Source organism: Penicillium rubens (assembly GCF_028828025.1).
Source record: "Penicillium rubens strain IBT 27055 chromosome Unknown utg000002l_segment0_segment0, whole genome shotgun sequence".
NCBI lineage: Eukaryota > Fungi > Ascomycota > Eurotiomycetes > Eurotiales > Aspergillaceae > Penicillium > Penicillium rubens.
In genome coordinates this window covers 5,886,700-5,914,251 of record NW_026890600.1, presented here as the reverse complement: position 1 = coordinate 5,914,251, position 27,552 = coordinate 5,886,700, and the positions used below count along the sequence as shown (strand labels likewise).

The following is a 27,552-nucleotide window of genomic DNA, read 5'->3' as shown; positions in this document are numbered from 1 at the left end:
AGATATAGTTTGACCGTGCAATGCCTGGGCAAGGCGAATCCTTAGTCTTCTGACGATGATGCTCTAAAACCGTACTTTTTGTCACCCAGTAATAGATGTCAGTTTTCTCGACTAACCAGCTTCAGGAATCAGCCAGGGATGAGATCTATTTACAAATATTATACTCATACTTGCTTTTCTCTCCCATCGTGCACAGGTGCTGAAATGAAGCTCGCGTTTGTGACTATGAAGACCCACCGGCTACGAAGGTTGCCGGAAGGGTTCCGTACAAACGAAACCGCTACCTCCCCGGTCATAAAATTCAGCGAAACTAGTATCCTAATGCGAGGGTGTCATTTGGATCACCAGCCAGCCGAAACGGTAATGGCTGGTGAGCTTGTGCGCCTTGTGCTTGGCACTAGCTAACAAATTCCAAAGGAGGCATGAAGTAGCAGGTGGGTCAACTTAAGCATACCAAGATTTGAAAATTTGCTTACTTGACTAGACAATCGCCTATTGGTTGCTTTCCACTGTAAGGGTTGGTAATATGCAACACCGGTCTAGACAGATACAGTATGCAGCTGTTGATCATCCTCAAACATTCTCAAAACAGGATGGATGTATGGATTATCTTCCTGACACCAAGCTAGTATTCCATCCCTGCATTTTGTAAGGACATGTCTGTCCATTCTTTAGCACACGTTGGAATGCTGTGCGTGCTAGCTCGATATTAAGGGAGGGACTGGAGGGTGTTGTAAGAGGTCATGGGCGTTGAACAAATTGTTAATTTTTGGCTTCGGTGGTCATTTATGACAGGCTAAATATAAAATGAGATTGGGTTCTCAGCCTCGCTATATCGCTATACAGCCTTGCTTTATATGTCGAATGACGAAATTTGTCGGTGGCCGCTGAACCATGGTGAGCCAACCTGCGATATAGGGCCCCCGCCAAGGGCGTTTTAGACACGAAAGCCTGCCATACCAATACAGAAATATAATCGGTATGTATGTAGTGGGACAGTAACCAAGGGAGTACTGTGCAGATCACCACCTGGGTCGGCGACAACGCGAACAGCAGGGTTGCAGTTTCAACCTCACCTCCGCCACGGCTGAACATCGGTCTTACCCCCTTTGGATTCATGGACTGACCTTAAGCGACACTACGCATAGGGCTATGTCTCTGTTGATAACACACCCGTGACTGGATATTGGACTTAATGACATAAGCTAGGTCCACATCCAAAGATGAGTATTGGGTATTTGTCTGATCTGAGTCCGTGCTAACACCTGCTCAGTGAGCCTCAGCCTGACCACCCTCATAAAAGCGGCGGCAGATCAAATAGGAAAGCCCCACACGCCAGGGAAAATCCGGTACATATAGGTACTTTTGGACCGTTATCTTTACACCGAATCACCATAGTAGCTTTTGTCAAACGCAGGCCAAAGGACATATTTCAAGATTCGTCTAACTACTCTCAAACATAGCCGCCTATTACGATGAAGTGTTGTTTAATCCATAAAACATAGTCCTCCGCATATTAAACACGAGAACTCCCCCGTTACGTAGTATACTTGAATGCCTTTTGTTGGAAGTCAGTTTTATCAGCAAAGGCATCCATTAAGTCCCCGTCCGCTCGATCTTCCTCAGGGTCAACGCCAACTGTAGCTCGGCGATTCAAGTTGTGCGCAATGGCCCAGTAGACTGCCATCAGCAGAACGCAGACGCAATAGCAAGCCAGCATGGCAACAAACCCTCCTGTATATGCTGGTGCTTGATTTGCTCGAAATGTCTGCGGCCCGATGAGATTCCCCACGGCATAGCCAATATAGAGAATGGAATACTGCACGGTCTTCTTGGTATTACCCGCTGTATTAGCCTGAGCCATGGATATCCCCACAACGTACGGACCGAAGTATGTATATAACTTTAGAGAAATGATTAGTCGGTTGTACAATGCTAAGCTGGAACCTGGACTCACCAGATATATACCAACCATCTGACCACCCAGATTCGTTCGCGGTAAGCTGTAAACTAGGATGGCACCAATTATAGGGACACAAGATGCCAACATGGTGACCAGGCATCGACGGTTGGTCCACTTAGCCGCAATCCAAGAGAAGCAGAATGCTGACAGGGTCGACATGACACCGGTCGGCATGTTCAGCAGGGAGGTAATCACGGGCGAGAACCCTAAGTTGTTGATGATGATGCCGCTGAAGGTTGTGAGTCCTCCGTTGGGAATGTTGATAGCGATGTTGAAGAAAAATAGGACCCATGTCTTCGGATCAATAGCCGCCTCCAGGGCCTGATCCCACTTCCAGTGCCGGTTTGTGATCCCGGTTTTGTTCTCGGCCAGGCGCTGGACAGCATGGTACTTCTCTCTATCGTTGAGGAAAAAGGCATTCATAGGAGAGTCCGGGAGGAAGATCAAAGCAATAATAGACCACAGTGTCGAAATAGAGCCTATCAACAAAGTGAGAAAGGTTAAATGCAAATTCATCCATGCCAGACGTACCGATGATCAGAAAAAGGTATTGCCAAATAGAAAGTGCTGCACTAGATGGAATATGACCGACCGCCCACGAGAGGAAGCCGTTGACGATAGAACTCGCTGCCGCAAATACCAAGGCATTGCGAGGGGGCTGCTCAGACTTTTTATAGAACCCAGCGACGATTAGGGAAATTGATGGAACGATGATCGCCTCCAAACAACCTAAACACCTTATCAGTGCCATTATCCAAGCCGGATCATCACAACTCACGTACCCATAAAGAATCTCAAAGCCATTAGTCCGCTCCAATTACGAGAGACCGGCATGAGAAGTGCCATAATTGACCAGCCTAACGAGCATGCAGATAGGTATTTGGCAGAGGGCAGTCTGTGGACCAGGTACGTGGATGGCCACATGCCAATAATCGCCTGCCACTAGATTAGAAAAAACGCAACCACCGTTAGAGACACTACGTACTCCGAGAGATAAGATGGATCCAGCCCAAGAATATTGTTGGCCCACAAGCTGAAGGTCATCTTTGAGGCCATATATGGCTGCAGTACTGATAGCAACCTTATCAACAGCACCCAAGGTAGCGGTCATAAAGAGCTAAGAACGGGTTAGCTTGCTCGCGCGCATAAGAGGGGACAGGCAACATACCATTGGCAGAAGAATCCAATCCATCTTGCGTACCATCTTCTTCTCTTCTTCCGGGGACAAAGGTGCAAAGCCAGTGCTATGAGCAAGGTACTCTGCTGCCTCATCCATTGCTCTGGAGACACCGTGCTTCTCTACTTCCGGTGTCTCGACAGAAACACTGCCTTTCTGCTCTGCCATTGTGAAGGAACTCGAAGAGCGAACGATGTAATTAACTCAGGAAGAAAACGGCGACCAGCAACAAACAGACTCAAGACTGCTCTTATAAAGCCCAAGCAAACTTTCCCCGCCAACGTCGTGAACCTTTCGATAAAAGGTGGCCAGTGGGGAGGCCCCGTTATAGATATCGGCTCTTGAGGCCATTGGTGAACCGTCTGGCTGATACCGTGTCGACCTTCCCCGGGAGAAAAGAAAAGAGAAAACCAAGGAACACAATAGAGTTTGTGGGGAGACCCACTTAGATACTCCGGGGTCTCCAACCTTGGAAGGCGACTGGGCCGTATCGACCTTCCTCGACAACACGTAGGACCCGAATGAACTTTCCAACTCAACTACCGTGACGACCTTACTCTTTCGTCAAGATGTAGCGTCGCAATCCACCTGCAATTATAAATTTGTTCCAAATCCCAGAGGAACCCAAGATGCAGGTGCAAACCAATTTTCATTTTCTTCCAATATTCCAATATGACGGTTACGAAGCCGACGGTCGGAGGCGTCAGGATTGCCATCGGTACGGACTTTAAAAATTCTCGCACAACCAAAATTCTACCAACTATAGCGCTAATTATGCTCTCTTAGATCGAGGAGGCACATTCACTGATGTGTGGGCGAGTCTGCCGGGAAAGCCTGACGTCGTCCTAAAGCTGTTGTCTGTTGACCCTGGTAACTACGCTGATGCGCCAACTGAGGGTAAGAAAATATGACTCTCGTAACGGAGCACTCGAGAAAGCCGGCTGATAAGCTATTACAAAGGTATCCGACGCGTCCTCTCGCTGTACCAAGGACGGGAAATACCCCGTGGGGTTCCTCTTCCGAAAGATGACCTAGAATTTATTCGAATGGGAACAACAGTAGCGACGAATGCCTTGCTTGAAAGGAAAGGAACCAAACATGCCTTTCTCGTAACGAAGGGCTTTCGCGACTTGTTGAAAATCGGCTATCAATCCCGACCGCGCCTCTTTGACCTAAACATCGTTAAACCCGATGTCTTGTACGCCGATGCCAGGGAAATTGACGAGAGAGTGACAATTGAGGGGTTTGATGAGGACTTGGATGGTTTGTTCAAGTCGGACAACGAGATACCAGGAGTGCTCGTGAGGGGCTCGAGTGGTGACATGATCCGCATCTTAAAGCCTCTCGATGAAGCTGCTGTGAGACAAACACTGCGAGACCTACGATCTCAAGGCTATGATACTGTTGCAGTGTGCTTGGCACATTCCTATGTTTTCCCAGCCCACGAAAACCGAATCGAAGAACTGGCTCTAGAGGAAGGCTTCACCCATGTGTCGTGTTCGTCTTCCGTGGCAGCCAAGATGATCAAGATGGTGCCCCGTGGAGGCTCTTCGTCAGCTGATGCGTACCTTACCCCTGAGATCAAGAATTATCTTAGCGGATTCTCAAAAGGATTCCAAGGTGGAAATTTGGATGGTGTGCGTTGTGACTTTATGCAGTCAGACGGTGGACTTGTAAGTCACGACCGTTTCAGTGGTCTCCGGGGTATCCTTAGTGGACCTGCAGGTAAGGCTAAACCTACATATGATTAGAGGGAACTAGACTGATAGCAAACAGGCGGTGTTGTGGGTTATGCCCGCACATCTTACGACGATCACACAAAGACCCCAGTTGTTGGTTTTGACATGGGAGGAACCTCGACTGATGTTTCTCGGTACGGCGGAAATTTCGAACATGTCTTCGAGAGTAATACCGCTGGTGTTACTATCCAGAGTCCGCAGCTTGATATCAACACCGTTGCCGCTGGAGGTGGCTCCATATTGTTCTGGCGAAATGGCCTATTCATAGTAGGCCCTGAGAGTGCTTCATCACACCCAGGCCCTGCATGTTATCGAAAAGGAGGGCCTTTGACAGTAACGGACGCCAATCTATTCCTAGGAAGACTCATTCCTCATTTCTTTCCTAAGATCTTTGGCGAGAATGAAAATCAGCCACTTGATGTGGAGATAGTGAAGAAGAAGTTCATCGAGCTGACGGATGAGATCAACCGTGACACTGGAAAATCACTCTCTCCTGAAGAGGTCGCCTGTGGTTTTCTTGATGTTGCCAACGAAGCCATGTGCCGACCCATCCGGGCGCTGACTGAAGGTAAAGGATATGACATTGGTATGTGCAATTCAAACCCCTTTGTGGATCTTATCCTAACGCACAATAGCGAATCATAATCTTGCTGTCTTCGGAGGTGCAGGTGGTCAGCATGCTTGTGATATTGCCAAAACACTCAAGATATCCACAATAGTCATCCACAAGCTCTCAAGCATCTTGTCCGCATACGGTAAGGCGCTTACCTTTAGATGGTTCATGATGTGTACTAACATTCCAAAGGCATGGCGCTGGCAGACGTTGTTCAAGAAGCACAGGAGCCTGTTAATGAGAGATACAACGAGATTTCTCGTGGTCGACTGGAAGAAAGACTTTCTAAGCTTGGAACCGTTGTCCAGGAACGATTGATGAGACAAGGCATACGAGAAAAGAGCATAACCTGTGAGATGTATCTCAACATGAGATACCAGGGCACAGAAACCTCGATCATGGTCCTCAAACCTGCCGACGGTGACTTCAAGAACGAGTTCAAGAAGATCCATCTGCGAGAGTTCTCCTTCGTCTTTCCCGACGAAAAGGCAATCTATGTCGACGATGTGCGTGTCCGGGGCATAGGTGCAAGTGAGAGAGAAGACTGGGAGGGAGAACAACTTGGAGAACAACTGCGTACTTTGAACTTCCAACCTGCCTCTCCGAAGTTGGTGGAGCGTATGGTAAATACTCCTTGGACTACCCATTATTTATACCCATTACTCATTGCTGTAGGTCCCCGTTTATTTCCAGAAAACAGGATACAAGCAAACCCCCGTGCTGGTGCTCGAGAGTTTGGCGCCTGGTCTATCAATTAATGGACCCGCTGTGATTATTGACCAGACCCAAACACTCGTTGTGGTACCGGGTGCTGTAGCCAAGGTTCTCCGCTCCCATGTTATCATTGACATTATTTCTACTTCCACTGCAACTATTGAGCAACCAACTGTGGTCGATCACATCCAGCTATCTGTTTTTGGGCATCGCTTTATGAGTATCGCGGAGCAGATGGGTCGCGCTCTACAGAAAACAGCAGTTTCTCTAAATATCAAAGAGCGACTTGATTTCTCTTGCGCCCTATTTGGACCTCAAGGTATGCATACATTACAATTATATGTTGGAACCAACTGACGTGATAATCGACAGGTGATCTGGTTGCCAATGCTCCTCATGTACCTGTTCATTTAGGATCCATGAGCTACGCAGTCAAGTACCAACATGAACTACACAAAGGCAAGCTATCACAAGGTGACGTCCTGGTAGCCAACCATCCGGAATCTGGAGGCAGTCACCTTCCAGACATAACCGTCATTACTCCGATCTTTGAAAAGACAGGCTCGACCGTGGCTTTCTACGTTGCCTCAAGAGGCCACCATACAGACATTGGCGGACTGGGTGGTACGTCAATGCCACCTAATTCCACCGAGCTCTGGCAAGAGGGAGCAGCTATCCGGTCCTTTAAATTGATCCATGGGGGAGTTTTCGACGAGAAAGGAATCACCGACATACTCTTGAGCCCAGGCGAGTACCCAGGTTGTACCGGGAGTAGGCACGTCCAAGACAACATCTCGGATCTGAAGGCGCAGGTTGCTGCAAATCATAAAGGCATGGTCCTGGTCCAGGCTCTCATCGAGGAATACACCCTCCCTGTGGTCCAAATGTACATGGGGGCCATCCAGTCGAATGCGGAGCTGGCTGTGCGTTCCTATCTCCTCGATACACTCTCCAGACTTGGGCCCCATCTATCAGCCGTCGACCAAATGGACAACGGAACGTTAGTTAAACTTACGGTGGATATATCCAAAGATGGCTCGGCAACCTTCGACTTCACCGGCACAGGGGTCGAAATGCTAAGCAACATCAACGCACCGCCAGCAATCACCCACTCAGCCATAATCTACACACTTCGTCTCCTTATCGGCACCGACATCCCACTAAATCAAGGCTGCTTATCGCCAATCAATGTGATCATCCCGAAAGGGAGTTTCCTCAACCCATCAGCTGGGCCCGCCGTCTGTGCTGGTAACACGCAGACCTCGCAGCGCGTGGTCGATGTGATCCTACGCACTTTCCGTGCTGCTGCCGCTTCACACGGGTGCATGAACTGCATTGGGTTCTTCGGGGAGGGTGGCACCACCAGCACCGGTCAGAAGCTCCAAGGCTACGCGTATGCATTTGGTGAGACAATTTGCGGCGGCTCTGGTGCCACGGCGACGCAAGATGGCGCGTCAGGTGTGCATACCCATATGACAAACACGCGCATCACAGACGTGGAGAGCCTTGAGAAGCGGTATCCTGTCATTCTGCGCGAGTTTGCTATCCGTGAAGGGACAGGTGGCAAAGGGTATCATCATGGTGGAAATGGTGTGGTTCGCGATATTGAATGCCGGGCTCCCCTGAGTTTCAGCGTTATAACAGAACGCCGAAGTGTGCCTCCATACGGAATGGAGGGCGGGGATGATGGTGAGCGTGGCGCGAACTACTGGGTGAGGAAGGTGCAGAATGAGCATGGGGCCGCTGAGTGGCGCTGGGTTAATATGGGATCGAAGAATATGGTCCGCATGCAGGCGGGAGATCGATGTGTGGTTTATACTCCCGGAGGAGGTGGATGGGGCTTTACTGGGGCAGCTGAGGACACCACTGGCACTGGGCATGTCGAGGGCCGGGGCCAGAATATCTTGGTCGGGTATCCAAGGGCATCCGGGAGTGTGAACGCTTATGATACTGCTCAACAAGCATCAAACTAAATATCCCATTAGATAATTACATTGAGAGAAGTTGTCAAAGTCTGGGATATCAGCAAACTGGCCCGTCAGGCCGGTTTTACATCTCGACAGTATTGGTTGGTGGGATACAACGCATCCCATTTACATTCCGTGAGTGCGTACTATTTATATTTTACGGAATTACAAAAGCTCTACAAAGGGGTTGTATATTCTATAAGCCTATTCCAGATTCTTATAAATTACTCCGGAACATTGTCGGACAACGGCCCCGCGCTAAATCTGCGCTAAATCGTGGCTTCATCTCGCAGCTTTAAGTCGAAGCTTCTAGCATTTTATTCTGTTAGGAAGTTCTCGATCAAGAAAACCACTCCTTGATCTTTCTCTTATCCAAGCGCACATTGTCAATATGGTCGAAACCTCTCCTACCCTGCCGCCGCTGCGTATCGGCACCCGGCGATCCAATCTGGCCGTCGTCCAGGCCGAGGGCATCCGCGATAGTCTGAAAAGGATTGCCCCAGAACGGTCCTATGAGATTGAAACCCTCCGAACACTTGGTGACCGAGACCAATTGACCGCGCTATACGACTTCGGCGCCAAGAGTCTCTGGACAACCGAATTGGAGGAAAAGCTCGTATCAGGTGAATTAGATGTCATCGTGCATTGCCTAAAAGGTAAATAAAACTGATTATTCTTCTATTTCCCCTCCGCATTTGAGTTAACCGGACCAGATATGCCAACCACACTTCCTGATACCTGCGAGCTCGCGGCAATTCCGCCCCGGGATGATCCCCGGGACGCACTGATCGTGAAGTCCAGCCTGCCTTATACGAGTATAAAAGAGCTTCCCAAAGGCGCAGTCGTAGGCACTTCCTCAGTCCGGCGTTCGGCTCAGCTCCGCCGTCTCTACCCCTATCTTCGCTTTGCGAATATCCGCGGCAATGTGGAGACTCGTCTAGCCAAGCTTGATAACCCAGCCAGCGAGTATACGTGCATGGTTATGTCTGCCGCAGGCCTTGAGCGTGTTGGCCGTAAGTTTCGTATCAACCAGTACCTGTGCTCTAAAGATGGGGGCATTTTCCATGCCGTCGGGCAGGGTGCCCTGGGCTTGGAGATACGCAAGGGTGATACGAAAACGCAAGAATTACTTGACCAGCTGGCTGATCGCAAGTCGACTCTCGCTTGCCTTGCTGAACGGTCGCTGATGAGAACCCTCGAAGGAGGTTGCAGTGTTCCTATTGGGGTTGAGACAGAGTGGATCCGATCTGATGTCTTAAAGATCACTGCCCTTGTCGTTAGTCTGGACGGCTCTGAGAGCGTTGAAGATTCCCTTGAGGCGAGAGTGCAGACTGTCGACGAAGCAACGGAGCTAGGAAAGAAAATAGCGGCAAGATTGGTCAAGGCTGGTGCGGAAGCAATTCTCAAGGACATTAACATCAACCGTCCACCTAAGGACTGATAATTGAGATGAAATGAGGTCAAGGTGCCAAGAAAGGCCTGCGGAATTAAATTGAAGTCCATGCTGGAATACGAAATGTGATTGGAAGGTTGACAAAGTCAGAACCTAGAAACCAAGGAAATTATAGAGGGCACTGCTTGCTGAGTGCGTATATAGTGATAAAACCAAACTGGAGGCAAAGCACCTAATAATACAAGAACCGGTCACTTCTCGAAGTGGAAGCGTCACCGTTAGAATTGATATATAGAAATGGCCAAATTTCACTGTTCTTGCTATTGCTACATGGCTTAATGAAACTTGTTACTGGGAGTCCTATAGTGTAAGGGAGATAAGTTATATTGAGTACATCGTGATCACAGAATGAAGGACAACTTTCATAAAAAAGTAAGCGAGACGATGGAATGACTGAAATTGTGCAAGTAGATAAATTTGTTTTCTTGTTTTCCATTTCCTCTTCTAGAAAAGGGGAATGGTCGGAATCAATGTGGAAAAAAATAATAATAGTTTACCGAGGATGCATTATGGGGTTCCTATAAAGACCCGTAGAGTTAGGACCTGTTGGTGAAACAGACGAAACAGGCGAAACGGATGAACGAAGTGAACCAGATGAACCAGGAGAAACAGGAGAAACAGGCTCAGACTCAGGCCCAAACTCAGGCACAGGTCGTGGGGGCAAAGCAGGGGGATAAGGGCCTGGAACCGGCCGGTTATAAGCCAAATAAGTGTCAACAGGAGGAGGAGGGCGAGGCCGCACCGGAATCCGCGAGTTCATACGAGCCATACTAGCGGCAGGCGGGATCTGGAGAGCATTGACATTTGGTTCTGGCGCGGAATCCTCAGCGCAGGAAATCGTCACAGGGAATGGCACAACCAAATCCCAGAGGAATGACTGGGCCTCGAGATGGTGCGCAATAGCAGTGGGGTTCCTGTAGCGCAAGAATTCAGCAATCAGCATATTCAAAGTGTCAGCGGTGTAAATGCAGGCCCAATCAAACTCGGACATCGGGTCCTGTCCGGGGCGATCGATCACAACCGTGAAAAATCCATTAGGTACAACTCGCACAAGCTCATTGGTCGGACAATCAATAGCCATCATCTGTCCGGCTCGTTTGAGCTGTTCCAATGACAGATGAAGCTGGTCTAGTCTATCACGGAGTCCGTCCTGGCTCGATAAGCCATTGTTTAGGTCGTCAATGAGGTGCTGGCAGAGGGCTTGGAATCCAGTGCGTGCAGTCTGGAAGAGCCGGGATGATGTGTTATCTAGCATCACTGGCATGGTTCCTCACCGATACCCGAAGCCGAAGCTAGCGGGATTATTCTGACGAGTTGTGGTAACAATGGCCGGGGAAGATGAATCCCTAACTCGAAAGCCAGCTAGGGTGGGTTGTCAAGGACGGTTCAGGCGCGATGGGATATGTATGATGGCCGGATACAGCCTATTTATATTGTCTCTCAGACGCTCTTTCCAACATGAGGCTATCATTGTGAATAATAAGAAAAAGGGAACCAAGGTCAACAAGGAAGATAACAAAGGTTAGAAAGGAAACACATCGAACAAGGAGATCAGGATAATGCCCTTGTTGAGGTTCTTTGTTACTGAGCCGGCTATCGGAACCTTGGAGTATCGGAAAGTACTAGGCAAGAGTGCAACAAAACGTCGGAGGACTATCAAGGCAGTATATAACTACCTATAGCTGTGGACAAAATTACAACATAAGCCTTTCTAGCCATAGACAATGATGTCCAAATAAATTATATGTATCGAGAATAGACTCCGAAGGTAGTGACTTTACAGCAAAATCAATCAAAGTGCAAAACAAAGCAACATTATTCCTCCAAGGGTATCAGCGTAAGTCGTAATTTCTTGACATCCAAATCATGAGGAGAAACACGACAGGAAAACAAGGCGAGCAAACAAGAAAGCAACGTCGTTAGAGACTAACGTCACTGGTACTGTGCTGAGCACGACGCACAATGGTAGTGCACAGACTTGGCCGTGAACAAAGTACAGCTATTGATGTCTGCTTGCGGATCTGACCCCATTATCTAGACGGCGGAACGACCCCAGCGGCGGCGACTGTTCAGTATGTCAGTATCAATCAATCAAAGCCATGTTATAAGGTGCACATTGGCAACTTACGTTCCATCAGAGTTGTTATTGCGGACACGGAAGGTGAACCAAATGCCCTGAAGACTCATTAGTACTTGGTCATACGTATCGGACATTCTCATCACATACCACGATAGCTGAAACAAGCCAGACAATAGCGGAAAGGAAGCTAAAGGCCTCAGCAGCCTTCCACCGGCCACACGTCTGGTCTCCTCTAAAGTGCCAGGACCAGATGCTGCCACATGGCAAGTGGCGGATGGTGTCGACGAGGACACCGAACGCAGCGAACCAAGCAAACGAAATGAGGATGTCCACTAGACTCCAGTAAGCATTGCTCCATATTCACCAGATAGTATATCAAGCACATACTAGGCCAGGAGAAGAATCCGGACGAGAATGGGATTAGCCATATAAGGCCCAGCAATATCGATAAGCCGGCGATTACTTCAGTATAGATCCATCGCGACTGGGGCCACCAGTTGACATCTGCGCCGCTGTTGTTGACCTCGGCAAGGTAGTGTCCGATGACACCTGCGACAACCTAGACAAGAGTTAGATGTGGTTTATAGTTGGCGTAGACTGGGAGGTATTTACAGCTGCAAAGGCGATCTCCGCAACGCGGAGGATGATAGAGGCAAGGCGCGAAATGACGGGCATTGTTAAGGTATTTTCAAATCAATGAGCCGTTTGATAGAACCGAGAGATGTGAATGTATAAGGAGATAATATGTGACGGTCGAGAAGGTGTAGCGTGGAGGAGAGGTATGGGCTGGGGAACACGAGAAGCTATATAACGTGTGAAGTCGCACAGGCAAGCAAACTGCGAGAGGGAGCGACAGTGTATTTTAAGCAAGGGACGAACGTGAAAATCCAATAAACAGAAAGAAAGAAAAAAGAATTCAACTAAAAAGAACCTAAAAACAAAGCACGGCTTGCATTAGGCACGACCAATAGAGTCGATCTAAGCCTCCTAGTGTCGTCAGATCAGTTCCATATAGAGCAGTTCCTTTCCAACAAGCCAAGGTCACTATTGGTCCAAGTGTACTCCGTACCGTGAACAAAAACGTGCCCAACCGTTTTCCACTTTTCGTGGCGGACTGACCGCTGATGTGGACTGTGGCTGAATGCTCATCAACACCCGATCGGAGCAAGGAGTGGGCCTGGAATAGAGGCGTACAGGTACTGCATAGCCCTGGAAGTATTCGAATAGTACAGAGTACGGAGTACTGCTGCCTCCGTATCATCCCTGCCTTCCCCAGACCCAGCCTCCCATGCTTTAAAAATATCCTTGGCGTTGAGTACGGGCTCTGTGCTGGATGATATACGTGGCTTGCTTTTCGAGTGCCGATCCCGTCGACTATTGGCGATAGCTCTGATTTGAACCAGAATTGGGTTGTCTCTTTGTCTCCACCCAGGGCGATCATTTGTTGCTGTCTGACAGGTGCATGCTGTTTTTCCAGGCATACAACATGCGAAATACCGACAGGGGAGATCCGGTTTGAAGCGAAGAGTACTTGACACATCTGACAACACTTGACATCATGTTTAACCTGTCAACTGACTGCTCTCCTCCATCCCTGTCTGTCAGCCCTATGACGTGGGGGCCACGGAGGGACTCGAATTTGTGTAGTTTTGGCCTTACGATCTCTTATAAGGATTATGTATGATTCATTCTGCATTGGGTTGGTTATAAAGTTATTTCTAAAATTACTACATATGTTGTAGTAGTATTTCATGTTGACAAGTGGAGAATAGCCGAACTACCTAGGTAGGCAGCATAGCAAAACATCGAAATGTACATGTAGGAAGAGCCTAGAAACATGCAGGCGATGTGAAGTGTACATTTTGAGCTAATAGTGGGCCGTTGATACTATGAATAGCCAGAGTAGCAAGGGCCAGAAGAATGAGGCACATCCACTTTGGAAAGGCCAAGAGGGGAAGGCTAAATTCGAAATAATGCTGCCTACATACAACATCCCCAAAAATAAAATAAAATGACATATACACAATCACCTCCCATCCGCAACATCTAATACAAAGTAAAGTATCAACTATTACAATGTTTTCACAGGAATACTAAGTATTCTTCCGATCCAAGTGCCATGCCATCACATCGCGGAATATCCCCTTGGAACCAGTCTCGATAGTATCGCCATGGCAGGGAATCAAACGATCAAAGTCCCACTGATCAATCCTTCTCATAGACATATTAAACGCTGTCCGATCCTGTGCCGAGAGAATATACCACGCAAACCGTCTCTGCCATGTAGCCGGGGGCTTGGTGGACATCAGCGGCAGAAGAAGCTTTGTGAGGAAATTAGTCCCTGATGCTTCAGGGCTCTTGGAATACTGCTCCTTAGCAGGCAGGTTGAAGAGCAGATCCGCCTCGATGACCGTGCGCGTGGGCTTATGGAGAAACACCAGCTCGCACGATCCGTGGCCATATACATATTCACTCTCAAACTCGGTATCGAACTCCTTGGAGATCGACCGCGGCAGTTGATCTTCCTTCTTGAATACGTGTTCGAACGGGGTGTCCTGATACTCCGGGTTCGATTGCCGCTTCTCGTAGAGACCCTCCGGGGCTAGAATCTCTGCTTGCGGGTACGCGTTCTTCCATGGGGTAAGGTTGAGGTGGTGTTCGAGATCTGGCGCCGCGATGTATTTGACATTTCCGCCGAGCGACTCGACTGTCTCGCGAACTTCGGGCGTTAGGCCGACGGGCGAGAATACTGCGAGGGAACCGGTGGCAAGCTTGACTGTCGTACGCAAGGAGGGTTAGCACTGAATCTTAATCAACTGAAGAGTCCCCATGGGCTTGACAGGACTATGCGCCTTGTAGGTGGGTTCTGCAAGGGTCGGCAACTCACCCAGCGTCCCTCGCCCGCCAAACTGCAGGTGTCCGAACCGTGCGAAGGGCAGACTCATGGTCACAATTTCTGGCGTCACATGGCGAATTACCATGGTCGCGGAAGGGTTGGCTGGAAAGAGCTGTGGCATGTTGGCGCCTTTTGCTTTTTCCTTGTGATTTTTGAGTTCGAGAGCTGTAAGGCGTTGGATGTCTCAGTTGATGTGTCTTCGACAGATGTATTTTAGAGCCCGCGCACTAACAGACCAAAGAAATGTTTCGATTGTAAAATAGTAAATGATTGAAGAGCAGCTCTCGAGGTTTAATAAATGTCTTACCTCTTAGGGAAGCAAGTGGCCAGACTTGGGATGACGTATGACATGCTTATCTCTCCAGGGCTCCACTTTGGATCGAGGCTGACCGGATTTGTCATCTTGGGACACCCGTGGACCTCAGGAATTCCTGGGCTGTACTTTACCCTAGAAAATATCCACGAACGACAGGAACTACAGAAAGACGGAATAAGAGAGTCAGTCTTACACATCCTCGGTATTCTCGAGGGGGACGCTCGACTTTTAGATGGGCGATTTTCCCCACATCTATCTTAGAGGCATAAGCCAGGGGATGGCAACTGCTTTGTGGACATTCTTAGCTGCAACCGCGACGGGCCGGATCCAAGTCCCACTAGGTGGTCTACTAGGCTTTTATGGTTAGTTGCCATTCGCGCAGCAGCTAGAGCGGTTACTATCCGGTCTATCCCTTTTTCCTAGCAGCGCTCAGTCACAGAGTCTAATATCCGGGTTCTACTTTGATAAAATTGCTGAGATATCGCGCTCCGATCAGCCTGTTCATAATTCTGTTTTATCTACGCCTATGTTTCTAAGTCATGGATCAGATGATCCATGGGTACCTGTGGAGCTGGGACGACAGGCATGTCAAGTTTCGCGGAGGCTTATAGTACGTGTCGACTGGCAGGAGTTCACTAGCGCAGAGGGTGACGGCTATTGGGTTAAGGAACCTGAGGGGTTTGACCATATTCTGAAGTTCCTCGAAGGTTGATTTGACGAGACACGCTGCCAGTGGGCCGTCTATGGCTATACCTATATACGTATATGCGTATGTAGACCTGGAAGGAAGGCGCCAAGTTACCGTCAAAAGGCCATTCCCAGGCCATTCCAGAATATCAAATACCTATACAGGTAAAACAGAAGTGTAAGGCTAGGAAGGTGCATCCCACAAGATGATTTGTTTTGCATGTCACGAGATAAAGGACAAATAGGAAAGTACGGGATGTTTCATTCTAGGAAGGTGCGTCTGTTGGGAATATAACCCCCCCCCTTTCAATTCCCCAATCTTTCCTCTTCAACTCTTCTCCCAGGGTTCCTCTCTGGGTGACTGGTGAAGCTCCAAATGACATACCTAGGTACCTAGGTAGATAAGTAGCGTATCATTGTATAATCACATTGAAATGGATGTCTACTCTAGTTCCTGGTAGCTCTTTGTCTTCTCAGCATCCTGGGAAAGGAACATGCATTGAAGGCAGGAAAAACGTTGAGTGATGAGGGGGAAAAAATTTATAAAAAATTATGGTGATTCACAATGACAATGACGCCCCTAGATTTTGCAGATGGAAATCGAGAGTAGATGCCTGCAACGGAACAGAAGGCGATGCGCCATGGCGCCGAGATCGGTAAAAGAAAGGTGCAACAATAGCGGATTAAATGGCTGGGAAGGAGACGGAGAAATAGGAAATGGCGTGAAGTAGGTCATTGAAGCTTAAGATAGTACATTAATGCAAGGAATGATCCCGTTGAAAATTTATCCATATCGGCCGACGGGAACGTCGTGGCGATGAAGATCCTTGGACCATTCCGGTGCAACCTTATCCCGCTCATAGAGCAGGCCACAGTTATGGCAGAGTGTCTAGACATGATGGTTAGAAACAGTTGGTCACACATTCTAGAGTGACCACTTACCCGTGGGCCATCTGGACCATCGCGCACAGCCCAAACTGCTGTGCCCCACACCGCACAGTTCTTGCATCTCCAGCTTTGGCGTTCCCTGTAGGCACAATTCATTAGTGAATATTCCAGTGAGATGTAGATATGCCTAGCAGCCACATACCATTCGGAAAGCGTCCCACCGCCGCCACCGTACCCAGCCCCTGATCCGGTATCAGGAGTTCCCCGGCCACCAGGAGTGCCACTTCTGCCTGTAGGACTCAAGCTCCGGAATCGGCGCTTGCGCTTATTCCTTTCTCCACGTCCGAGCGGAGTCTCACTATCTACCTCGAAGTAATTGCCACTGGTCTGCCTTGAGACCTCAGGTGTGATTCCCGTAGTAGAAGAGAACCTAGCTGTTTCTCGGCGCAGACGTCGGATCTGACGCTCACGGTCACCTTCTCTCCGCTCGATTTCTTCCTTTGACAGTGTCTCGACCTGAGGTTGCCACTCATCGCAAATGGTTTCAGGGTCGTAACGCCAGCCAGCCTCCACGCCGTTGGCTGCCAAATTCTCGATTTCGTTGCCGTAGCCGGTGAGGCCGCTGACAAGAGCACCGCTTTCGCAGACTTCCTTTTTGAACTTCAAGACTGCCTCGTATATGGCATGTGCAATCGCACTAACCCATTCACCACCAAGGCTGAGATCTGCGCAAGTGATACGCGCAAACTCTTCAGCCATTCCGGGTGGGTGTAGTAGAGACCACTCGAATTTGTCTGTGTAAAGCTTGTTTTGCAGGTTGATGTTGAGGGTGATCAAGCACCGATATGCGTCATCTGGGTTCAAAAGGCTGTCGTTTACCAGCGCTTCCTTGGTCACTGTCACAGTGGACGTCACATCGGGCCGGTTATCAGGTGTCCCAATGTTGGCGGCAGCTGGTGTCGTCGACGTGTCTCTTGACGGTTCAGTCTGTGGCGGAGCACTGGGCAGAGTACCTGCATCTGTACTCTGGAAGAGTGGATGGAGAGCAACGCCAGCGTATTCCTCCAGCTGTTGCCGGATCTGGTTGCTGATGGTCATGGTCGTGGCTTGGGGATTTGGGAGATCAAGATCGCGGACGAATCCAATAGCAAATTCTTCGGGCGTGGAGAGTGATTCGTGGAGGTTCCATAAGAAGGTATCCTTAATACGGAACGGGGGTAATGGGTCAGGTCTGCGATACGCAGGAAGAGTCTGATTGATGCTAGGGTCCACGACTGTGCGTGGGAAAGGGAATGGCTCAAGGGGTTGATGAGCGGGGACTTCGACGTCAATTCGGATAGGAACGAGTGTCAAGGGGAGTTGCGCTTGAATCTGCAGTTGATCGGCACACCTAGAATCACCACGCTGTATGTTAGCCAGATTTAAGGATAGACAGGGAAAACAGAGGCCGCTCTCGTTAATGGCCACATCAGTCCAGACAATAGGGAACATACGCTGGTCGCAGCATTCTCTTGATCATCCACTCGCGAAAGAGGCCTTGCACCTCCACCGGCGCATGCACTTCTTTGCCCAGCTTCTCTGAGTAGGGCACCAACTTGTCGGTAGCGGATTCTTCACGCCGAAGACTCCTCAGTCCCGTCGGCCGCCGGGGCCCATCGGTCTCATCAAAATCCTCGTCATCAAAACCATCTTCTGCGTAATTGATGGCTGTGGTACCACGCTTCGTGGTGCGCGGAGTCGGGCCGGTCTGTGACGGAGGATTGACAGGTGTGAGCAACGCGTTTCCATACTGGCGCATGCGCGGGGGATAGGAACTGATATAGCCTCGGAGAGGGGACATGTTGGCGACTCAATTGCACAATAACATGCCCCTTCGAGGTATGGGCGGGAGAAGAGAGAGCTTGCGATTGTTTTGATCCGCTCGATGTTCGAAGGGCTGATCACTGCAGTGAGGCACAATTGAGAATGGCCCAAGCGCGAAAAGTTTAACAACGAGTACTTGTAAGATGCCACAGCATAAAGTAAATGTGTGACAAAAATCAAGATCGCGTCAAAGGCATCCAGATATGATCCAGTTGGAGAGATTGGCTCTGAGATCGATATTCTGCGCGACTTTGCCCAATCCGACGCTAGTCCCATTCCAAGGAGGGCATCATGTGATTTGTGCCTCAGGCCAGCACGACTGGAAACCATCATAGTAAGACAACGCAGACATCAATGGGCGTATCAATGAACAATAAAAGTCATCAATACCCACTGGCCTTTCCTCATTTCTCTTAAGCCATAGCTACATATGTACGTATTGGATAAGGGCTCATTGTGGTATGAAAACAGACTCAAATCCAAAACAAGCAAACGGAATGTGAGGGGAAGGCTACAATTTCCAACTAGACCTGCACTATATATTCAATCTCCACAGCCAACCTAACTGATTCACAAGAAAAGAAATTTACCAATCAGACTAGAAAATGGATACACCGAAAGGAAGGAGAACACCCAAACTGCTGAGTACGCCAGCGCTGTTGTCGGTAAGATGAAAGGTTGAATATTTGTTGCAGACATATTTAGATGCAACTTTAGGAAAAAAATAACAGTCGAAACTTCGAGGCACAAGGCCGGGGGAATGATAATCGCACATGCAAGGGAAAGAAGAAAAGAGGAAAAACAAAAAAAAAAAATAGAAATCAGCGGAGCCCAATAACACTCTGCGATGGGATTAGCTATAAAGCGTTTTAAGTGAGGATTGGGGCCTTACCATCTCCAAAGTCCACACACGCCGGATCCAGACCTTTACTGGCCCCTCGACGCCCTCGACGTCGTGCAGCTCAATGCCCTCCCACCAGCAGCGGCGGGCAGGTTTGCGCCAAAACAGGAGAAGCTTCTGGGCCATGCCCACGGAATTGTTGTTTGACAGGTCTCCGCGGATATCGGTGCGGAGTTTGGCCAGTGCAAGACTGCAGATTACTGCCTTGTTAGGCTCCGGGGCACGGTGGCCCCACTGGTCAGCACGATCAAATCCTCTACATTGTATATTAGCATTGGCCCACGATTGTAATATCGAGTTCAACTCACCCGGCTGTCAGCATTTCAATAAGATGCTGTTCGGTTGATCCAATCTCCTCGCTCTTGCGGAGTCCAGAAAAGATGCCGTTCTGTTTCAACAACGACCTACCCGCCCCCCGCTTGACGTCAAGCATTTCATCGTGCCCAATGTCGGCGCGAGGGGGAATGACATAGAAGTCGAGATCCTCTCGGAGGACAATGATGCCAGCACGGTCCTGGAGCATGTCACGGGCTGATCCCTGCATGGGATCCGACATTTCCATGTCTGGTGAGTTTGAGCCGGAAGGCAGAGATGTGGGGATGGTTTGGGCAACAGTTCGGAAGAAATCCAGCATGTACTGAAGTGAGACCGGATCATACTAGATAATATCTGTCAGAAAGAATCTGATACTCAAGATAGAGATTTGCGTACGTCAACCGGGAATACATCCCCGTCATGGAAACCATTTGTGGCATGTCCATCTGGGAGGAGGCCATTGGGGAAAAGAGAGAGCAGAACGAATTCAGGCAAAGTCAACAGCTCATCTCGTGAAAGGGTGAACCGCGTACCACTATCAACTTGTTAGACTATGCATAATTGAGATATGAATGAAGCGCGATCCTACCGAAGATCAAGACCGACGTGTTCATCTCCACCGATGTCTATTATAACATGTTAGCGAAAAGCACACAAAGCATATTTGATTGTCAAACACACCACCAAGAGTGTTAATTGGCGGCCCCCCAGTCTGCTGAACCTGGGTTATGATACTGGAGGCGCCTCCTGCAGCAGCCATCACGTAGGTGAATGACTCAAGTGGACTATAGCCTTCTGTGTATGGCGGTGGTGGTTCACCGTCGTCGGACGAGCCTTCGTTTTTTGGTTCAGTGAAAGACGCTTTTGTGTCAGCAACTGCCGAAGATGGGGCCGGCTCGAGCGACTCCTCGACAGGCGCTGGAGGCGCTAAGGCTGGAGGACAAGCTGGTCCAGGTTCAGTAACTTTATATGGGCGATTGGTGTCCGGAAGTGATGAGAAGACAAGAGATGAAAACGGCGGAGGATATGCGGGTGAGGAACTCGACGCTGATGCTGGGGAGTGCGGTGGGGGTGCAGTGTAATAATCGTCGTCCTCCTCTAGGGAGTCCGTTGAATGAGGCGGACACGCCGTGGTTGAAGGGTCCGACGGCGGCGTTTCTCGCGACACCGTGGTTTCTATTATCGCCTGAATCACGTCAGACAGGCTGATTTGGGCAAGCAAAAATGATAAAATGCTGACTTTAGTCTAGCAATGCGACTGATCTGGGTCGAGTCTCGTCCAAGTCGCTGTGTTCAAGAGTCTTGGCAACTTTCCAATTCAATGACTGACTTTCAGCACCAGGATGAAAGAATCTTTGTCTCCAAAATGAGTAAAAGAGATATACGCTTCATCTGCTAGATTCGCAGTGATTGAGTGTTAGAGAAAGAGAGCGCTTAAGAGGTTGGGGAAGACGGGTAGATCAACTTGGGACGGCGGTAAGTCCGAGCGCCTCACTAGCCATCGAGACATTGGCACGTGCCGTGTCCTCTGTGATTTCGTGTTAGTTTGTTTTGATTTTAGTTTTAAACTGTGGGTTTCCTCTTCCTAGAGGCCATTATTATTGTGGGATGAATTTAGACGTGTCTACAGCGTAGTGAAGTCATGGTAACCTTAGGTATGCCCATGCTTAGACCTATTTCCAGCCGGTCCCCCGCAAAACCGCCTCCTATTGATCTCTCATTTCATGCCATCCATTGATGACTGTGACCATCTTTTGGTTTTTGTTCCTAACGTTAGAAGAATTCAAGAGTATTGTACGTATAGGAACCATTTCCTTTTTTAGTTTTTCTGGAATACTCGTTGTCAAACTCGAAGATCATCTTCATAGTCTGTATAACCTTGGAATATACCTACCTACATACCTATGTACGCCACATAGATAATCTTAAAACCAAGTCTCGGATATTTACTATGAGGATCACAAGGAAAACAAAAAGAATCAAGTGTGACTTGGTATGACTAGTTTGGTGTGGAATAGGGGTAGTCACATCTAGGCAATGACAACGAAAGTCATCGTCCAGACGCCCCTGAGAAGAGATAAAAGAGATAAAAAGGGAGGGTATTTATGTGTATATGTAACGACTTCCATGGGAGAGAGATACGCGCTATATGTGCATTTCATTTGTGTACTTCAATATTTAGATATTTTTAAGTAAGTCGTGTCAGACGTTACGCTCTGCGAAGCTCTGAATCAGACCCTCGAGAGTCGGTTCATACTCTTTCAAGCTGACCTGGTCACACTCAAGAATGGTATTGGCCTGTACAAAGACCTTACGTGGGACCTTGTTCTTCAGAACAACCTCACGAACGGTGGTTCCCCACCAGCTGTCGACAGAGGTAATATCGTCGTACAAGCCCTTACCAGCCTCAACATCTGCGGTATTCTTGTACACATGCAGCTTCTGGAGGTACTTCTCCACGGCAGGACGTCCGTGAGTCAAAATCTTGGACCGGTCAAGATGAATCTCCAGATCAGAGAGATCCTCCTTGCTGTAAGACAACTTGACGAAGTCATCACCGGCATCGAGGAAGGTGCGCAGAATACTATACCGAGCCTGCATGTGTGCCTGGCCCCATTTCTGGGTCTTCGGATCCCAGAACTCGAGGGCGACCAAACCTGCGCGAGCCATGGAGAGGTAGGCTACGTACAGGACGTCGCCGGCCTCGCCGGCCAAGTCTTCCTTGCCATCACCGAATCCAAAGATCTTCAGGATGCCAAAGTCGCAGCCAAGAACCATGGCCACGCACTCAGCACGGCACTCCTCATATGACGAAGCAATTGAACCGAATACCGAGCTCCATGTCTGTCCAGGCTTGTACCAGGTCGACACGGGCTTGTTGGTGACGGGGCTGATGGGTGGGTTCTCAATGTCGAAGTTGTACTTCCCTGGCGCTGTCTCCTGCAGCAGCTTACCAGTTCCATGACCCAGCAACTCGTGGATGCCGACCTGGACCTCAAAGGCCGGGTCGCGGAATGCGCGGAAGACTTCCTGGTCTCTCTCAGCGACGAAAGGAATAGCCTCGTTAGGAGCCTTGGCGCTGAGAACGTTGCCCAGGGACACATTCTTGAAGCCAAGGTTCTGGCGAATGTCATCATAATTAGGCAGGTTTATGCCAGCTGGGAGACCCGAGCAGGCGAAACTCAAGACCTCCAATGAAGTGAAGTCGGGGCTGAGGAACTTGTCCTTCTCAAAGTCCGTACCCCAGGGCAGCTTGGGAATCATGCTCTCGGCACTGTCAACCAGCGTCCCGAAAGCTCTGGTGCGCTCCAGATTGACCTAAAAATGTTAGAGACAGCAGTAGATATAAACTCGTCACGTGTCATACCAAAGCAACGAAGCCTTCCCATTCTCCGCGCACACCATGGGGGTCTCTGTATGTTTCAACAAATCCCAGGTTTGTCTCCAGGACTGGCTTTTGGTCCTTAACCCAGATGCGCTGGCTCTCCTTGAAAGCCTCGATTGAACCAGCTCCAAATGAAAGAGCATATGAGTCCAACATCTTCTTCTGGTTTTCATTTGCTGCAGCAAGTCCCGCCTGCTTAATGCTGTGCGCGATCTTTGCCATCTCTTCCTGATGGTCACCGAAGACAAGACGCAGCGTCTTTCCCTTCAGGTCTCCGTCAAGCTCGAATGCGACCGCATCGCCGAGGTCCCGGTCCTTCACAGGAGGCGAAGAAACACCAGATGCGATCAAAAGCTCGAAATCACCCGAGGATGTCTTCCGGATTCTAGTGTTCTCCAACGCAAGTCCCTTCTTCTCCATCAAGTCACCAATTGCTGTGATTTCCTCCTGTGAGATTGTCGGGGAATCGGGGTAGTAGGTGGTCATGTGCCCGTGCTTGGGATATCCGAGGTGCATCATCGACTCTTCACTGGTCTCGTATATCCCTCCTCCAGTGGTGCTAGCCTTCTGGAAAGCCGCCTTCGTCTCCGCAGTAGCCGATGACAGAGCTTCGAATGCAGATGCGGACAGCCGAGGAATGAACTTCGAGTCTCCAAAGCCCTTGTAATTTCCGCAGTTGCCTAAGAATTGACCCGCATATTCAAGGAAGAAACGGAGATCATCGGAGCTGACTTGTGTCTTCTGGGCGAGGCTGTTCCAGTCGCCATTGGAAGCATGGTACAGTGATAGGATGAGGTCGTAGATGGGTTCGGACTCGGGGGAAACCTGGCGCAGGGTGACTCGAGTGCCCTCAAATGCGGCTCTGTATACATTCCAGAAAAGTTAGCTGCCAAGAGCTCTTAGAAGGCGTGGTATTGGCGGGTGTATCGCAGGAACACCGTACCTGCTCATGAAGTGCGCATATTTCCTCAAGTTTTGGTCTTTGAGGGTATCGAAGTGTGACTTGACTTCCAGTCTCACCACGGTAGGAGGGGAGTCAGCTAAGTAATGCTGTTTGATGCTTTCGTCCATGGCGGCGCGGGTTAGATGAGAATACGAGGAGAATGTGTTTGCCAGTCGGGGAGTCGGTAGGCGCGAGATTCGATGGAGGGGTAACAAAGGTAACACGGATCTCCGCGCAATGCCACGCATAGAGTGCATACGGAGGGGCTTCACGACGAAGTATGACATATCATGAAGAGGCACCAATCAGGTACGTGTTTCCTTTGCCACGGTCGGATCACCAATGGAGTTCCGATCTACATTTGCTTGGCACCGTTTTGATTTGCTACCTAGGTAATTGATTGTTCTCGTTGTCACTTTGCTTAATTACAACTGTTGCAGTGACTATTTACTATACCGAGAATGTGCAATAATAGAAATATGTAGCAATAACAGGAAATAAGAAGGGGTATCAGCTGAAAATAACAAGAATTGTCCTTATATCAGACTCTCATACTTGTCCAATCCTTGCTTTTGGGTTCCCTGTTGCGGTGTCGCAGCTGTGCCTTGGAAAGATGTTAATCTGTTGGCTGTGTTCATCGGAGGTGGTCTCATAGTGCTATTGGTCACCATGTTTCCTGCAGGAGGAGGGGGAATCGAGAATGAGGAGTAGTTGGGTGCCGGTTGCGCCGTTGGCCCGGACGTATGATTCGAGGGTGTCATAGTCGGCATGGACCCCAAAGACTGACCCGGTGGGCCGGTGTGGGATCGAAGATTAGGATTCGCCGGGGCTCCCCAGGTAGAAGATGAGGGTTGCATAGTAGGGAAGACTTGAGTAACTGGTGAAGCTTGCCGAGCAGGAGTAAGAGTCGGGAAAGAGCCCAGTTTCTGATCTGGAGTGATGGAACGGAAGCCAATATTGGACTGCTGGTTTAAGGCATTCGCTTGGTGTGCCGTGCCTGCATTGGTTGAAGACCAAGAGAATGAAGGTGACATGCTCGGAACCACTGGTGTGGCTGGCTTGGCTGGCTCCATACTACCCCACATATCTATACCCTGGTCATTCGCAGGAGATGCCTTCTTCCCAAGAACAAGGCGCTCGAAACTGCCAGCACCGCCGTCCGCATCGGGCGAACTGAGGCCTGTGGCGGACTGCGAAAATTCGTCGGCGCCATTCTGGAAACCGGATGGTCCAGCGCCAGAGGATAGCTCTTGCAGCTTTTTGCTTTGTTCCTGTTCAATCCTCGTTGAAAGAGTTTTTATCAGAGCCATAAAGGCATTGAACTGTTTAAGGCTCAACAAAGGCCCGAGACTGAAACTCCAGAGGACCGGCAGAACTTCCAAAGCCAGGAATTCGGAGTCTGCGACGGTTCCAACTTGACGAAACACCTTCAACGATGCCATCATCACCGACGGCTCTTTGGTCTTGATCGCCTTGAGAGACGGGACGAGCTTTTCTTGAATAGTATACTTGTCCAATATCGAGGTTTTGGCTGGTTTTGGCTTAGTCGCCTGGATTCCAGACAAATCATCGTCAAGCCCGTCTGAAACTTCTGCAGAGGCACCGCAAAGCACACTAAAAGCTTCCAGACTACGAACCTTGATAGCAAGGCTGCTAGTGCGGCTAAAAGTAGCAGCAATGGGAGGGAATACTTCATTCTTGACTGTACTAAAGTCAAGAACTGGGAGCATCACAGGGAGGCATTTGAGGGAAGCATCCACCAAAGAGTGAGTGGGCGAATCCAGCCCGAGACGAATCAGGGGTAGAATATCTAAAAAAGAAATGTCAGATGTAGGCCTAAAGGTTTCCATTGACGAAACCCACCATCTTTAAACTCCATCCCTGAACAATTATCAGCAATCAACCGCATGTTATCAAGCACGACCATGAGACCGGCATCTTTCTTTGAGTCTCGTTCAGCAGGCCCTTTGCCCGAACCAGTTCCAAAGACTTCCTTCAGACGAGGGATGATTTTCTCTGGGAGTACACGGCGTCCGTTGGGAATCCGCTGAAGAATACCAAACACATTTTGCAATATCAGCGCAAGCAGTTCCCGATCCTTCAATTCGTCCATCAACGCCCCCAATAGCTTTCTCTCCAAGACAGAAACAGGGAAATCAGGTAGTACCCGTTGTAAGCCACGCAGGAATTGAGACTTCTCATTGGGATTCTTTGCTGGCAAGGATTCCAGAAACCGAATAGTGGAAACCAACACGTTGTCAAAGTACTGTGATTGCTGGAACTCTCGAGCATTCATGCGTTGGGCAGGCCTTCTCGTAATAAGCCTTGGTAGGACATGGGACACTAGATCCTTGGGAATCGGCTTCGAGCAGAGGAAATTATTGTTCTGCGACGGAGTGGAAGACGGAGAGCTCAGCAGTTTCTTATATGTGGACAAGCTTGCGTTCGTTTGTAGAGGAGAGGCATGCGGAGAGTTGTACAGAGCGATGATGACGAGACCCAAAGAAAAGAGATCGGCAGCCGACGATACATTGGAGTCCAGCGCAAAGTCTGGCGACGTGTAGTCAAGGCTCAATTGTACTGAAGCGGGAAGCCTTGGTTCTTGATAGAGAACCTCAGACACAGCCAATGGCGGCAGCGATGAACGACTTTCAGAAGAATCTGGAGGCCCCGCAAATCCCAGACCAGAGATCTTCCAATCTGATTTGGCATTGATATAGATGGCCTCCGGGTTCAGATTTCCATGCACTAAGCCCGCAGACTCGTGGAGAAATTCAAGACCCTTAGCAACTTGCAAAAGTCCCTTTTGGATTTCCAACTCATCAATCTCCATATCTCTTCTTCTCCGAGTCCCATCAGCCTCTTCAACCACATACCGGCTGCTTCGCGAACCAGCGCGTGTAGTATTCTCTTGGTCGTCTTTTTCTAGCAGCAGCCCGGAAAGCGAGGCGGTGATATGTTCCGTGGCAAACATGAGACCACCATTACGCGTTTCCTCCACAGGCTCGAGCACCTGAAGAATGGATGGGTGCCGTAGGCGCGCGAGATTGCTTGCTTCGCGCTTAAGTCGCTCGATCACGTCGTCTTGTAGCTTCTTGGGGGAGGACCCAGAACTTCTCCCAAATCCACTAGAGCGTGTCTCTAGAGACTTGCGGTCAAAGATAAACACCGACGCCGCCGTTCCCGTGGACTTTTTCTTTGCATCGTGGATTTTCCAGGGGCCGGAGTACACGGTGGGGTTAGGTGAGATTTGGTAATTGGCAGAAATATTGGAGCTGAAAGACTTGAGCGCAGATGAGAACATGGTGAATGATGCCGCAGACGAGAATCGGTTGGCACGATAGTAGGCGGAATGAAGGGAGTCGTTCGTTTCACAGTGTCGTCACAGTGTAGCCAGCACAAGACATGTTTATTTTCAACAACACAGTGGAATTTAGAGAGTATCAACGGGAGGTGAGTCGAGGTTGGAGTTTGGTGGCTAACAAAGTCAGAAGCATTAGCTCAAAGGCTTAAAAAAATTATTATCCGCGGGTTGCATACTTGGTCAATAATCCCGCGCAACACGACCTCAGGTTGATCTTCGATAACAACACTCTTCGTATCGGACCATCACGTGATTGTATCAATATGTACACTGGTGCCTCAGGCATTA

At 49.3% G+C, this 27,552-nt stretch overlaps 11 protein-coding genes across 11 annotated transcripts; 3 read left to right on the top strand and 8 right to left on the bottom strand.

Moving 5' to 3' along the window:
* Positions 1 to 1,537: 1,537 nt before the first annotated feature.
* On the bottom strand, positions 1,538 to 3,308 carry N7525_004723 (uncharacterized protein; the record flags this gene model as incomplete). Its single annotated transcript, XM_002565535.1, has 6 exons — positions 1,538 to 1,903; positions 1,958 to 2,442; positions 2,495 to 2,692; positions 2,746 to 2,899; positions 2,949 to 3,080; positions 3,132 to 3,308. 6 exons carry the CDS (start codon positions 3,306 to 3,308, stop codon positions 1,538 to 1,540), a joined length of 1,512 nt encoding a protein of 503 aa, XP_002565581.1.
* Positions 3,309 to 3,812: 504 nt separating this feature from the next.
* Positions 3,813 to 8,179, top strand: N7525_004722 (uncharacterized protein; the record flags this gene model as incomplete). Its single annotated transcript, XM_002565536.2, has 8 exons — positions 3,813 to 3,858; positions 3,927 to 4,037; positions 4,101 to 4,865; positions 4,917 to 5,465; positions 5,515 to 5,634; positions 5,685 to 6,115; positions 6,168 to 6,525; positions 6,579 to 8,179. 8 exons carry the CDS (start codon positions 3,813 to 3,815, stop codon positions 8,177 to 8,179), a joined length of 3,981 nt encoding a protein of 1,326 aa, XP_002565582.2.
* Positions 8,180 to 8,564: 385 nt separating this feature from the next.
* On the top strand, positions 8,565 to 9,614 carry N7525_004721 (porphobilinogen deaminase; the record flags this gene model as incomplete). Its single annotated transcript, XM_002565537.1, has 2 exons — positions 8,565 to 8,829; positions 8,887 to 9,614. 2 exons carry the CDS (start codon positions 8,565 to 8,567, stop codon positions 9,612 to 9,614), a joined length of 993 nt encoding a protein of 330 aa, XP_002565583.1.
* Positions 9,615 to 10,119: 505 nt separating this feature from the next.
* Positions 10,120 to 10,890, bottom strand: N7525_004720 (uncharacterized protein; the record flags this gene model as incomplete). The annotated part of the gene is made up of 1 exon (XM_002565538.2): positions 10,120 to 10,890. One exon carries the CDS (start codon positions 10,888 to 10,890, stop codon positions 10,120 to 10,122), a length of 771 nt encoding a protein of 256 aa, XP_002565584.2.
* A 770-nt stretch (positions 10,891 to 11,660) lies between these two features.
* Positions 11,661 to 12,381, bottom strand: N7525_004719 (MARVEL domain-containing protein; the record flags this gene model as incomplete). The annotated part of the gene is made up of 5 exons (XM_002565539.1): positions 11,661 to 11,691; positions 11,755 to 11,801; positions 11,854 to 12,038; positions 12,094 to 12,265; positions 12,319 to 12,381. 5 exons carry the CDS (start codon positions 12,379 to 12,381, stop codon positions 11,661 to 11,663), a joined length of 498 nt encoding a protein of 165 aa, XP_002565585.1.
* A 1,418-nt stretch (positions 12,382 to 13,799) lies between these two features.
* Positions 13,800 to 14,723, bottom strand: N7525_004718 (uncharacterized protein; the record flags this gene model as incomplete). The annotated part of the gene is made up of 2 exons (XM_002565540.1): positions 13,800 to 14,482; positions 14,594 to 14,723. 2 exons carry the CDS (start codon positions 14,721 to 14,723, stop codon positions 13,800 to 13,802), a joined length of 813 nt encoding a protein of 270 aa, XP_002565586.1.
* Positions 14,724 to 15,195: 472 nt separating this feature from the next.
* N7525_004717 (Phospholipase/carboxylesterase/thioesterase) lies at positions 15,196 to 15,630 on the top strand (the record flags this gene model as incomplete). The annotated part of the gene is made up of 2 exons (XM_061213144.1): positions 15,196 to 15,280; positions 15,530 to 15,630. 2 exons carry the CDS (start codon positions 15,196 to 15,198, stop codon positions 15,628 to 15,630), a joined length of 186 nt encoding a protein of 61 aa, XP_061070165.1.
* Positions 15,631 to 16,389: 759 nt separating this feature from the next.
* Positions 16,390 to 18,333, bottom strand: N7525_004716 (putative RSC complex subunit Sfh1; the record flags this gene model as incomplete). The annotated part of the gene is made up of 4 exons (XM_002565541.1): positions 16,390 to 16,494; positions 16,548 to 16,632; positions 16,696 to 17,883; positions 17,987 to 18,333. The coding sequence occupies 4 exons, from the start codon at positions 18,331 to 18,333 to the stop codon at positions 16,390 to 16,392; spliced, it is 1,725 nt and encodes a 574-aa protein (XP_002565587.1).
* Positions 18,334 to 19,177: 844 nt separating this feature from the next.
* N7525_004715 (putative general stress response protein Whi2) lies at positions 19,178 to 21,082 on the bottom strand (the record flags this gene model as incomplete). Its single annotated transcript, XM_061213143.1, has 7 exons — positions 19,178 to 19,198; positions 19,249 to 19,513; positions 19,566 to 19,915; positions 19,969 to 20,107; positions 20,162 to 20,198; positions 20,254 to 20,758; positions 21,068 to 21,082. The coding sequence occupies 7 exons, from the start codon at positions 21,080 to 21,082 to the stop codon at positions 19,178 to 19,180; spliced, it is 1,332 nt and encodes a 443-aa protein (XP_061070164.1).
* Positions 21,083 to 21,774: 692 nt separating this feature from the next.
* Positions 21,775 to 24,187, bottom strand: N7525_004714 (dipeptidyl-peptidase III; the record flags this gene model as incomplete). Its single annotated transcript, XM_002565543.2, has 3 exons — positions 21,775 to 22,890; positions 22,940 to 23,819; positions 23,901 to 24,187. 3 exons carry the CDS (start codon positions 24,185 to 24,187, stop codon positions 21,775 to 21,777), a joined length of 2,283 nt encoding a protein of 760 aa, XP_002565589.2.
* Positions 24,188 to 24,436: 249 nt separating this feature from the next.
* N7525_004713 (putative protein kinase Scy1) lies at positions 24,437 to 27,204 on the bottom strand (the record flags this gene model as incomplete). Its single annotated transcript, XM_002565544.2, has 2 exons — positions 24,437 to 25,710; positions 25,764 to 27,204. The coding sequence occupies 2 exons, from the start codon at positions 27,202 to 27,204 to the stop codon at positions 24,437 to 24,439; spliced, it is 2,715 nt and encodes a 904-aa protein (XP_002565590.1).
* Between the last annotated feature and the right edge of the window lie 348 nt (positions 27,205 to 27,552).